Source organism: Pteronotus mesoamericanus, unplaced genomic scaffold, assembly GCF_021234165.1.
Source record: "Pteronotus mesoamericanus isolate MK-2021 breed Mesoamerican mustached bat unplaced genomic scaffold, CSHL_Meso_final contig_2, whole genome shotgun sequence".
In the NCBI taxonomy this organism is placed as follows: Eukaryota; Metazoa; Chordata; class Mammalia; order Chiroptera; family Mormoopidae; genus Pteronotus; species Pteronotus mesoamericanus.
In genome coordinates this window covers 7,182,311-7,195,742 of record NW_026555084.1, presented here as the reverse complement: position 1 = coordinate 7,195,742, position 13,432 = coordinate 7,182,311, and the positions used below count along the sequence as shown (strand labels likewise).

The 13,432-nt window shown below is 39.5% G+C and overlaps 1 protein-coding gene across 3 annotated transcripts in view; it reads left to right on the top strand.

The window, feature by feature from the left end:
* The window catches only part of GABRG2 (gamma-aminobutyric acid type A receptor subunit gamma2), a 77,616-nt gene that overhangs the window by 51,090 nt on the left and 13,094 nt on the right, over positions 1-13,432 (top strand). The window contains exon 7 of one of the 3 annotated variants that reach the window (XM_054568087.1): positions 12,249-12,344. The exons of the other annotated variants lie outside the window; for them this stretch is intronic. Within the exon in view, the coding sequence (XP_054424062.1) occupies positions 12,249-12,265 (17 nt within the window). The 3' untranslated portion in view covers positions 12,266-12,344. Of the gene's footprint in view, positions 1-12,248; positions 12,345-13,432 lie in introns of those variants that run through there. 3 annotated transcript variants of the gene reach the window in all.

Sequence of the window (13,432 nt, the reverse complement as noted above, 5' to 3'; positions counted from 1 at the left end):
ACCAAAAATATACCCAGGTATATTTTTTTGTATTCCTTTAGCAATATATTGTTGGTGGAAATGGCCCAGTGTAGGAACCAGTGGTAATGTCAACAGCAAAATTATTACACAACATTATCGACTGATGTTTACTTTGGTCATTTTACAGATGAGAAATGGAAACTGAAGCTAATAAAATAGGCGCAAAGCAGTGAACCCAGGTAACAGCAGATTAGCGAGGGCTACAACAGTCAGGATTACGCTGCAGTAGCAATCTCTTGGCCATGCCTCACCCCAAGAGGGCTGGACGAGTGGTTCTCTACCACAGTGCAGAAAGAAAGGAGAAAGTGACTATTTGTGAACTGCACTAAGAACTATATTAGTGCATAAAAATTAGTAAAACATCTTAGGGATTAATAAAAAGGGATGTTTACTTTGTATTTATATTGCTAAGGAAGCACATTTTTCTTTCTTAATTTAGTTGTGAACAAGAGGATGCTTGATCAAGGCAGTACAGCGTGGTATAAAGGGTATCACCCCCAGGGTCCTGGCTCTGCTATTCACCAGCCTGTCAGTGAGCAAATCATTTTAACCCTCTGGGTCTCAGTTTCCTCACCTTTAAATTAAGAGCAGTAAGACATTCTCCCCCCGATAGGAATATTGTAAAGACAACAAAATCATATATGAAACACAATGCATTGCCAGCCAAGTATTAAGTATTCAATAAACTGTAGCTATTAAAAGTCCATAGTGTCTTGTCCACAATATCTAATCTCAAGTCACAGTATTAATTTGAAAAGCAAAGATTTTATTTCATTGTGATAAAAATAATATGACTTGATGTCATCTCATTTGGCAGAAAGAACTGACCTGAAAAGACATGAGGCTTGTTATAGACTTGATCCCACTGAGTATGAATATTCATACATTTTCCTGAAGCAACATTAACATGTTTGATTATGGCTACTGTCCCAGACTCTTCCAAATTGTTCCATAACCTGTGTCATATGCATAGTGTTACTATTTTAAAGTCACTTTTAAAAATGGCTTCAAAATCATCTATCCCCAGGAGGTGGGGAATAAGGGATTTTATGTTTTTACTTAAACCTCTGCAATTGACCCAGATGACTCTGTTATCCACTCACTTTAGTCATTAAAATGACTTATAGGGACAATTGATTCTCTTCCCTTTTACAGCAATGATGGGGCTTTGAAATAGAAAAGAGGTAGCACTGGAATCCCTCAGCCGCTGCTTCATGCCAAACCTTTGCTAACCGGCCCTTTACCCCTCTGATTTTTCTAGAGCAGGATTTCTCACAGGATGTCATGAGCGCTCCAGCATCATTCCTGTTCCTTATTCACAGGGCCGATTTCCAGACCCCACCCCTTTCTGTGGTTTTAGAAGTGTTGTCTTAGCATCCGGATTTGAAACAGGATCCCAAGTGATTTTTAGGCGTAATAAAGTCTGAGAAGTGCTGATCAGATGTTAGAGACAAGCTGGCCTTTTTATTTCTTCTTGCATAAGTGATTCAGTCTCTCCACAACAGATTTCTGCCCGTATGTGTAATGCACTCTGCATTCCTATATCCAGGGGTATCATTTGAAGTCTATTGAATTTGATATGCTTTTTAGTTCCCTGGATACTTAGCTGAACCTTTGTTATTGCCAATCGCTGCTACCAGGGCTTAGTTTCTAAGTAGAGGTCTTCAAATAGCACCTCAGAAAAGGGGAGGGCATTAACCTTCTTCAGAAAATTGATCCAGAGAGACCAAGGGATACTAAGGAAACTCTTGTTCTCTTTTTAGAAATGGCAGGAAGGTAACAAAAGGTGTGCATGCTTTCTTACTACAACATCTGGCTAAAGTTATTAAGAGGCAAGTGGTGATGTAGAGGCATCTGAAGTCTAATAATACAATAAAGCTTCAAGTGTTTTAAAGGGAAGCATCTAAATCAACATTAATTTGTTACTTTAGAGTCATTAACTTCCAGCAGGCTGTGGTTCTTCAAACACACATGGTAAAAACATGGCTCAGTAGTTGGAAAAATTGAGGTTTAAACCACAAACCCACAGTGGACCAGTTTAGTGAGTCATTCGCATTATCTGTTTTTAATGGGAATGTCTTCATCTATACAATTGAGAAAATATGCACCTTGAAGTTTACTTGGATTAAGTAAGTAGAGGGCAAATTACAGTGCTTGACATTTTGTATCTTCAACCCATTCTATAATTGGATTATTTTCCCAGGCAAGCATCAGATACGAAAATCCAAATGCACTTATGAGCATCCTCAGACACAACACAAGTGGAAGTTACTAGCCTCAAGATAACAAAACCGTTGAACTATTCATGAATAATCTCTGTGGGCTTCAGTGAGGATGTGAATGATAAAGTGGAAATGGGTCTGAACTTAGCAGTATAGACCTGTTTATCCAACTGGTTATTTGTAAACTCCGTTGGGCTCGATACTCACAATTGCTTGAATTAGCTCGGTGTGTCCTCCTCTGGTTTATCACACATCCCTGTGCCTGTACTGGGCATTGCTGTCACTCAAGTCCTAATCTTCACTTGCCACTTGAGATCCAGTCCTACCTCCTCTTAAAAATTCCCAATAGCATTGATATGGAGCTGAAATAATACCCCTTTGCCAACTGGCTCAACACAGCTCCTAAGTCACCTAGAAAGGGCATTTCTTAAACAAAAGAGCAGTCTTGAAATAGATAAGGTACACTCCTCTGTTTCTTTTGCAAAGCGGGGGTGTGAGTATGTATTTTAACCAAAAAATATTAAAACAGCATGCAAGACGAGGATTCTCAGCTTGGATCAACTCATCTGTGTTCAAAAGTTTGAATAAATACATCTGACAAGATGAGACCTTGGCATTTACATGCTGTAACCTGAGATGCCAGAGACGTGCCATTTTTTTGGTAGAGAAACTAGAGGCATCTATCACCTGTATATTTTTTTTCTTTCTATTCCTAGAATTTACATCTATTTGCTTCCAGCTGAGTCTTTGGGCCGCTATATTTGGCGCTGGAGTCCTACTTAACCCGTTGGATATTCAGCGTTATCTTGCTGTCTCCTCATGTATTTTTTCTGTCATTAGTGCCGGTTTTTACAAGTCATTTTAGATTTTCTTACAAAGGCATAAGATAATCAGTGGGCGCCTGGACTCTAGTGACCAAGCCACTTCCCACCAAGATTGTGGGGGGACACAGGCACTGAATGTGCCTCAGTGTACACATTCTCAGCGGCCGCACTTTAAGTCCTGACATATAAGGTCTGTTGGGAACCTAGACACCATTCTGGGGAGTTAGGATTCCCAGATTTCTAGATACTACCTGCTGATTACCTACAGTTACCTAAAGGTGAGAGGATGCTGGGACTAAGGAATAGCAAGAAGGTCTGCTTGGCCTGGAAGTCTGGGATTAAGCAAGGAGGCCAAACCGGAGGGCGAGAACATGACACACAGGAGAGGTGAGTGTAGGTATGGAAAAACTGATGTGCTTAGGGGCTAAGTATCTTACCTAAATACCTAGTAAGACTAGAGTGGAGGTGCCCATGCAGATTTGATCGCGAAGCCTACACTGTCTTCATTGTGTAAACAGGGGTCAAGCACAGAGCACCGTTTGGGGAGCAACCAAGTTGGGCAGAGGCCCAGTGTGAAGTTAGGCAGGGGGTGGAAAGGAGATAACTTGGTCCCATAGGACTGAGAGCATCAAGAAGCAAGAGAGCAGAGAAATGGGAAACATGAGATATAAATCCAGCTTTTAGCATGTTTTTGCTTAGATACTCAGAATTAACCAAAAACAAAAAAACAAACAAACAAACAAAAAAACAAACCAAAACCAAAAACAACGGGGGAAACATCATCGTCTTATAACTGCTGGTCCAGGTTCCTGAATGCCCTTCCTTTCCTGGTGATTAAAGAACGTGGCTACATGCCAAGCAAAGATGCTTTTCTGCTCTGCTATCCCAAGTTCTCTTCCTTGGCTGAGATACAGTGGGGAGGTATATTGATTTCAGCTCAGATTTTCGTCTGGGTCATTCAACCCCCATTCAGCAAGTGGCGTCCTTTCACTGCGCGAGGCAGAGACACTGTCAGTCTCTCCCTGGAGGCCAGTTGACTAAGCGTGGCGAGACTGTTGGCATCCCTCTCCTCGTCTCGCTTTGTTTTACATAACAGCGTGGCACAGGTCTTCAAGGAACAACGCTGGAAACTGCCCTGGCTTCCTTTCTCCTGCCACGTAGGAAGGACACATCAGCGCTGTGGAAATGCTGTCGCTCCAAGCTCAGTTCTCAGCAGGCAGATAATCAATTTTCTCCAAAGCCAAGCTCTTCTCTCTTTTCTGCTCTCCCTCTTCTGCCACATTACACATGGCAACCTATGACAAGGACATAGACAGCTTCCACTTCTCGAGGAGGAAGGTTGGGAGGGAAAAGGCCCCCTTAGGGCTCAGTTTCCTCAGTTCTAAGATGAAAGAATTGGGCAAGTTAATAACTAAAACTGCGTATCTCTATGACTATGTTATTGTGTTATTATTTCAGTGGTGTGAACCAAACAAACCTGTCTGTGCTTTTAATGGAAAGTCACTATAAGAAAATTTCCATTTCAAATTTTAAAAGAATCAAGCTATGGTAATTTTACATCTAATATTAACTAATGGTGTGGCCCTGGTTATATAATTTTAACTGAGTTTCAGTTACAGCTAGGTTAGGTGACTCTTGAGATCCCTTCTGGTTCTAAATATTTTAAACTATATGGTTTCTCTTTTCCTATTAATATATTTTATTTACTCTAAAGCGATAGTGGTTAAAGGAACGATTTTAGAATGAAAAACAAAAGGAGTCTGTTTATAGTTTATTCTCTATTTACCAGTCTCTCTCTTTTTTTTTTTTTTACTGAGAAAGTAGAGCCATACTACATAGGAGAGCAATGAGAGTTTGTAGGAAATGTTTACACCACAAGAATTTTCTTTGGTGCTTTACAAAAGATGAGCTGCACACAAGCCTGGTGAATTTGTTGTCAGTTATATTACAGATTTTCCACCAAAGCAGACACATGGCAGACAAGAGAAGAAGGATCTTCTCCTTTTTCAGAATACAAATCTGAAAACATCACCAAGAGTATCTTCCTTTTCGTTGAAAAAAATCAAAGATACTAATATTTAACTTAAGATAGCATTATTCAGTTCTATAATGTCCTATCGCTTGCAAGCCAGTTTTTCCAAATATTTCCCATCAGCTCTTCCATGCCTCCAAATCTAATAGGTTGTCAAGAAATTGGTTGGGGTAAAGGAGCTATATATTAGTGTTAATAAATTCTACAACGTGCACATCCTACAAAAACAGCTTGAAAAGAGAGTGAGGTTTTCTTTTTCCCTTCAAGGAAGGCTATAGAGGGGAAGAAAAAGACTTCGATTTTTTCACTGTTTAAACACCACAGACTCCAAGTAGGCTGCAGTTTTAGTATTGCGCACGTCAAGTCCTCCTTGAGAAATCTCTCCTCATCGGCGGACCGAGAGGTTTTCCCAGTGCTGAGGGAACAAAAGTACCCTCATACTTCCACTAATAATATCCCTCTTTACAATCAAGGATTATCATTTTTTTTTTCCATTTTATTCTATGCAAGTCGTAAGACTAGTTTATGCCCTAGTAAGGCTTGGTTAACTTTGAAGTTTATTCAGGAACTCTGACATGAGAAAGGAGAGAAAAAAATCTAACTAAATCTTTAACGCATAAAACCATAGTTCAGCTTTATGAGTCAGAGTGTAGTTATTTAAGTGACAGTGTTCATGAAGATAATAAAGCGCTCCATGGTAAACGGAGAGGCTTAGCTTCTGGCGCAGGATCTACGCTGTGAATGGTGACCTCTGGCCAGCGCCTGTGCTCCTCAGAGCTCCAATTTCTCATCCGTAAAACAAAGAACCTGTCCTGATCTCTAAATTCCCTTTCAGGCCCGACACCTAGACTCAAAAATCCCTATTCTAATGCAGCGCCGAAAGCTCTGGAAACTCCCTGTCTAAGGAGTCCAAAGGCGATCTGAGCGTTGCACCACTGCTCTCGATGCTGATTGGACAGGCAATACCATCCGCAAAAATAAAGCCAACTCAAAAAAAAAAAAAGAAAGAAAGAAAAGAAAAGGGTCTGAAGGGCCTCTGCTAATCCCCTATATTGATTCTGAGGAGTGGAAACCAGATACGAGGCAGACGCCACATGCACTGGTTCACACGATTCTTCTCTCGAAGTAGTTGCTCCCAGAGGCCCATTTTACTCAAAGAATACTATCTTCATCTTCTCTGTGGACAGAGAGTGCTGGGCATCAGCTCCCTGATCTAGACTGCCCATTATACAGTGAGAGAAACACAAGACTCCAGGAGGCAAACAGGCTGATGCCAGGATTCATTCTGTGACGTAAAAATGAAGAAGCAACAGGGCCTGGAGGTTGGAATCCCCAGTGTAACCAGAACAATGGATGCGCTCACCTGCTTTTCCTGAAGATCCATTATCCAATTGAATTACTTACATTTTATTAAAAAAGAAATGAAGTGAACCAGAGGGAGAAGGGACGTAACCAAGACCAGTCAAGGTCATAGCCAGGCAGGAGCCAGGGCCCAGGTCCGCTGACTTGCGCCTAGTGCTTTCCTCATCAACAGGGAGAGTTTCTCTATTCGGAAAAGTTGAGCTTTTTGAGAACCAGCTCTACGTAGCCTGATGTAATTTACAAATATTTTTTACAACATCTTAAAAATTACCTTAAATATCACAAAATGCAAAAATTTATGGGTAAGAGAATTCCAGCAGGGAAATATGACGACGACAACAACAACAACAAAAAAGCTTTAAAATTGAGTGCTTGGCCATAGAGCAAAGAGCAAGTGAGGTCAAGTTTTTAAGCCTATAATTTTGCACAGTATCCCCAGGAGTGATTTCACATCTAGGGGAACATTTTGTAATTTGACCTTTTGCAGCCATTGCCTGCAGTTGACTGAACTTAAACGTTCTTTTTCCAGCTGCTTTCAAAGCCATTTTAGAAAGCGTGGTATTCTGATAACATTAGGTTTCTCAAGCTCTGTGGAGTCTTTTCTTGAAGAAAATGTCAATGCCTGGGTTAGATTAACCACGTCTCCTTTCAAACACAAAGTTATGCTAAACCCATCAAAATAGTGAAAAAAAAAAGAAGAAAATAAAGTTTTTCTACTAATATGCTTATTTCTCCATAACAGTTTCTGGATTTGGAATTATAATCATTATCAACATTTCTCCCCTTTGCCTTCTGATTTTGAAACTGTTTGTGAGATACATTCATAAATTCAACAGATAGAGTTTAAATACCATCTTCATTCCTAGTAGTATTGGTCTGGAAGATATTCTTGACAGCTGCAGGTAGCCTTTTAACAAAAGCTAAAAAAAGATCACTTCACAGGAAATGTACCTACCAATGTCATGGAAACTCTTTTGCGAACAACTGTCCTTAGGAATCTGCAAATACCACCTCATCTGTACATTGTCTCTGAAAGATTACAAGACACTTTCCCTACCATCAGCAAATGTGGTTTCCATAACAGCCTTAGCAATAGGTAGGATATCCCTGTTTACTGGAAGAATTTAAATAACTTACACAAGTCTTTGCACTTTGTTAATGTCACTAGTACTTGAATCCTAGGTCTGAATCTTGTTTATCTTCTGCAACCAAGAACCACTCTGCACTTTATATAAAAACAGGCTTTATTATCTACTTAGATGTTTGTAAGAGTTAGATTTAATTATGCTGGGAAACTACATTCCCTTTGGATGGATCCAAGTGGCAAATGCATTTATTTATTTGTATCTTCAACTTTAGATGTCTGAGCTGAAGTTGTTTTATTTATATAAATCCCAAAGTGAGTTTATTCACCGCATTGTTGGAATTTGATGATGGTCATAAAGTAATGAATTGTATTACAGAAGACCATGTTGAGCTAAGAATCTATGATGGCTTTTTTCAGAGGGCACGGAAGAGAAGCTATTACCCTAATATACTTTTCTAGTAAAAATGTAGAGAACTGAGATATTAGCCAATGTGTATGTTCACTGTGTGAACCTAGAGAAAACCACTATTCTCTGGAGGCTGTTAATACTGAGCTACCTTTTGTCTAAAGCTATTCTCCTAGAGAAAAACTCCAGTATGGTTTGTTGAGTCAGACAGCTGGTATTCCAGACAAATGAGTTTTCACCCTCCTAAAATGTCTGTCATATTGCAGAAGTTCCAATGAGAAATGAAAGGAATTTTTCTCTTTGTGGTTGGAATTCCCAGTTGTCCAAGCCAGAGTTCTGTGTTAGCCACATTCAATAATTCCTCTTCTTTCACTGTTTTTGCTTTATACCCATGATCCCAACCACTGGATCAAAATGAACAGGCTGTTTACTCCCCAAGGAGGACTGGTTTGGGAGGCGGGACTCTTGGGTCCGCCTCTGGACAGCTTTGCCCCCTAAGATAAAATGCCCATCTTTGTTATGAATCTCAATGGCTTACTCTTCAGAGGATAGAATTGGTTGATTTTGGTAAATTCTAGAACCCTTTTTAACTTTAATTTTCTTTTGAATGTTTGGTGACATTTCTTCTATGCTTATATGCACCAGAATGGTGTTAATTGTATTACATAGACTACACTAGGTTGTAAAACCTGACATTAATGGACCTTTTACTCTGAGTCAGGAATTACACCAAGCACATCATATGTGTTGAATATTAACTCTTTTTATGTTCACAATAACCCTGTGAGGTGAGTTCTGGTAAGGGAGTTGGGACTCAGAGAGTTAAGCAACTTGCCTTACATCACACCGCTAGTTAGTGAAGGACTAGGATTTTTGAACCCAGTCAGTTTGACACCACAGTCCTAGAAGCAGATATTATTAATGCCCCCTCCTTCCCATGATCCTCTCTGAGCCAGTGCACCTTTTCCCCAGGCGCTTCAAGGGTTGGCTGCTAACAGCCTGCCACGGACCCCTTTTCTGGAGAATTGTCTTTGGCCACCAGAGAACCATCTCCATGGGGAAATTAAGATCCACAACCCCCTCCCTGAACCTCAGCCTACAGAGAACAATCGGCTGCTTCTCCTGCCCCCCCAGGTGGGACTACCTCAGTGGGGCAGTTTGCTCCAGAACCTCCTGGAAGCCCTCCTCCCTAGGCTGACGTAAATCATGCTTAGCTTCCCTCCCACCCCCCCGCCACACACACATTTCCTCCCTCCATCATCCTCTTTCTCTGACAGATCAACCCTATAAGTCACTCTTGCAAGACTTCTGGACACCTAGAAGCTCTGTTTCTAGGTAATCGAACCTGAAACAGCTCCTGTATTTCACCATAATTCTAGGCTATTTTTCCTCACTGAGGATAGATTTAGTCTAGAAATTATAAATTATACTTTTTGTTTTTTATTATACTTTTCCCAATTGCAATTTTGTTCTTTTTCTACCGATGGGCTTAAACAATCAACAGATGAAACAAAAACGGTGCAGTTCTGAGATGAAAGCGCACCTATTAGACTTGATGTGGCAGCCGGTGATGGTTCTGTTTCAGCAGTGACGCCCTTTGTTCTGTCTCGCACTAATTGGATCTGGCTGAGAAGCTGAAATCACCAATCGATTCTTTAATAAGCATAATGCAGCCACTCTGATGTAGCTTTATTCCTTTCCCTTTCTTGGCAAGCAGTTAAGATTGCTAACAGCTCTCTGTGACCTTACATCCACATCTCCAGGGTTCAGCAAGAATCCAGTAAAATTATTTCCAGAAGCAATAATTTCTAAAGTAAAAGCGTACTATTTTAAAAGCCCATGTTGATCTCTGCCTTGGTCATAAATGGTTTTAGTGTATTAGTTCACCTAGAATTTTCTTCATGGCCTCCATAGCTAAATTTACTCATTTATCAAGTAATTGTTGAATTCCTTCTATGTATCAGGCACTGTACCAAATGCTGAGAATAAAATCAGTGAGCAAAGTAGGTACAGCTACTTTGCCCATGGAGCCCATGGACTAATTACAAACTAGAGTGAATTCAATATTCACACCAGTCATATACTGTCACTTATGGTCAGTCCTATGAAGGTTGTATGGTGCTGTAAGATCTTACTGAGGACATCTCATCTAATAAGGGATTCTCTAATGTTGAGCTAAATTAAGTGACATCTGAGAAAGAATAAAAATGGTGGCATTAGATTTTGAGCCAAGGGAATCGTCATGTGAAAAGAAACTAAGGCCAGAGGGGGCACTGAAGGAACTACAGGAACCCCAGGTGGAGTGTGATGAAATATTTAAGATGAGGCTGGAAATGAAGTCAGGGAAAAGACCACACAGATTGTTACAGGGCACGTTAAAGGGTTTTAATGTGTCCTGACATTGGTGGACAATTCCGGAAGGGTTTAGAGGCGTGCCTATGTGTGTGACATGAACAAAGGGGCAGGGAGTAGTCCAAACTTCAAGGTAACAAGCAAATAAAGACAAAAGAATGAGCAAGACCGCTTGGGGGAGGAGAAAGTAAATCCAGCTGGGTCGTCATAAAATGGCGATTATAAATGATGTGAGCCACAGCTGGATGGTTCTGAATGGATCAGGGCAAAATGGATTAGAGTCACATCTTACGCAGTATGAATTTTATCCCGAGGAACCCGAAAGGAATGCACGGAAAGGCATTGCAGAAAGGTTAATTTAGACCAGCGTTATCCAACGGAGGTGTCCACAATGAAGTAACTCCTCTATAATCTGCACTATCAAAATACAGTAGTTCCTATGCAATGCAGCTTGACCAACTGAGAAAATAAATTTTTAAATTGTATTTAATTTTACTTAAATGCAATTTAAAGCACAATTTAGAACACAAGTCTAGTCACAGTAAAGAGTCTGTATGTCTGGTGATCAGGGGGAGGTGGCTGGAATGAGGAATGGGGCCGGAAGATGCGTTTGGGATCTGGGAGAGACCGGATGCCAAAATGGATAGATGCAAACAATTACTGAAGCATGAAATAAAAATATTTAATCTACTTTGTCTAGGGATTCAAGGACATGGAGTAAAAAGAACAAAAGGTCTAGGTTAAATCCAAATTATAGGAAGCCCAAACTCCTGCCAGGCTAAGGAGTTTGGACTTTCTTTACAGAGGAGCATGGGGCTCTCTAAGTTTTGTGAACACTGCCATTATTTAATGAGAGCTGTCAGAAATGTGCTTGCCAGAAACTTCGTCTCATCCTAACTTGTAAGATAACGTAGCCTGTACATGTTTTGTTAGAGGCTTTGTATTGCTGAGTAGCGATACTATATTTATCTGTCTTTCCTAGCCTGAGGGTTCCCTGACAGCAAAGATACAGTTCACATATATGTTTCTCCCTCTCTTGGTCTCACAGGGTCTAGTTGTTGGAAGGATGTTGAATGTAATTCCCAGATAGTTTTTAAGAGCCTGAGCCACCACTAGGAACGGTGGGCAGGCAATGAAACATGTGGGGTGGCATGCCCAGAAGGTAGAAGCTGATTGAAGATGAAAGTCTTCCCCCCTCAACAATGCTCTAGACTCCTTCGCTCAGGAACCTGGATTCTGCCCAGGGACTTGGTGTTCTATGCCTTTTTTTGGGTGCACAGCGAACCTTGAAAAACAGTTGGTGTCAACTGAAAGGCAGTATTTTAGAAAATGTCTTTTTTTCTGTAGTGCTTATTCCAGATATCTAGGAGTAAAATGGGTTTTTTTATTGCTTGTTTTTTTAAAAAAATATACTTGCAGAGGACTGTCTGAAAAGTTTACATCAGTGCATACCACTATCAAGGCAGTGTAGTTCTGCTCTTGGTCCGCATCTGGTGAGTGCTGAAAAATACAGTTTATTTTTTCCCCAGGCTGACAGGCTACACATGAAATATTGATATTTTACTTTACTGATCACTACTGAAGTTCAGACTATTTTCATATATTTAGCACCCATGAATTGTCCAGAGAGTTTAGCCTACTTGAAAATGTGGGTTTCTTTTCTCAATAATTAATGAGAACTCCTTATGTATTAGTGATATAGCCTTTGATTTCTTATTTATTTTGGAAATACTTTCTTAAAGCAAATTATTTATAATAAATAAGTTCTAAGTTTTACATGGTAAACCTATAATTTTTTTCTTTTGTCCCTTTTATATTTTGTATGCTTGACAAAGCCTTTTCCATACTGAGATTATACAAATATTGTCCTATATTTTCCCCATTTGTAGTATTTGTAGTAATACTTAAATTTGGGTCTTTGGTCCATAATTTTGGGCATTAGGTGAGGTACAGAACTAATTTCAGAAAACAATTTCTCCAAATAAAAATACAATCTATCAACTATCCTGTTTGCCTGTGGAAAAAATGAACCTCAAGGATTCATGCCTTGGATTCAAGAGTTTAGGAAGAAATCCTAAAGGTAGATATAATACTTTATCTTAGCATATCTCCCTGTCTGAGTTGTAGTCAGAGAGGATATAATTTTGTTCCCATTTAATCCATTTAATTTAGAATTAGTTGTGAGATTCCCTACGTTTTAATCTCCACATTGCCTCATATACTGCTTTGTGCATAGCAGAGATTAAAAATATTTGTTGACTTAAAGATGAGACTCAGGAAAGGAATGTAAAGAGTATAACAATAATAATGTCTTCAAAGTTAACCTGGTAGAATAATATATACTCTATTCACTATAATTATTTATTTATTTATTTATATTTATTTTTTTAAAAGATGTGTATTTTGCTTCTTTGGGATGAAAGGTTCTATATGTCAGTTAAGTCCATTTGATCTAATGCATCATTCAGTTCCACAATATTCTTGTTGATGTTTTGTTTGGAAAATCTATCCATTTTTGACAGCGGGGTGTTAAAATCCCTACTATCAGTGTGTTGCTGTCTATATCTATCTTGAAGTCATCCAAGATATTCCTTATATATTTGGGTGATCCTATGTGGATGCATATATCTTTACAATGTTTATGTCTTCTTGATGGATTCTTCCTTTGGGTATTATAAAGTCTCCTTTTGAGTCTCTTTTTATGGCCTTTGTTTTAAAATCTAGTTTGTCTGATATAAGTATTGCTACCCTTGATTTTTTTTTTCCTGTCCATTTGTTTGGAATGTTTTTTTTCTATCCCTTTACTTTCAGTCTGTGTAGGTCCTTTGTTCCGAGATGGGTCTCTTGTAGGCAGCATATGTGTGGGTCATGTTTTCTTATCCATTCAGCTATCTTGTGTCATTTGATTGGGGCATTTGGTCCATTTATGTTTAAAGTTATTATTGATGGGTACTTATTCATTTTTTTCCTTTTGTACCTGTGTTCTTCTCTTTCTCACTCTTTTTCTTTATCTTCTTAAACCAGCCCCTTTTGCATATCTTGCAGTGCTAGTTTTGTGGAGATGTATTCTTTTAGCCTTCTTTTGTCTGGGAAACTCCTTATTTCACCTTCCATTTTAATTGAGAG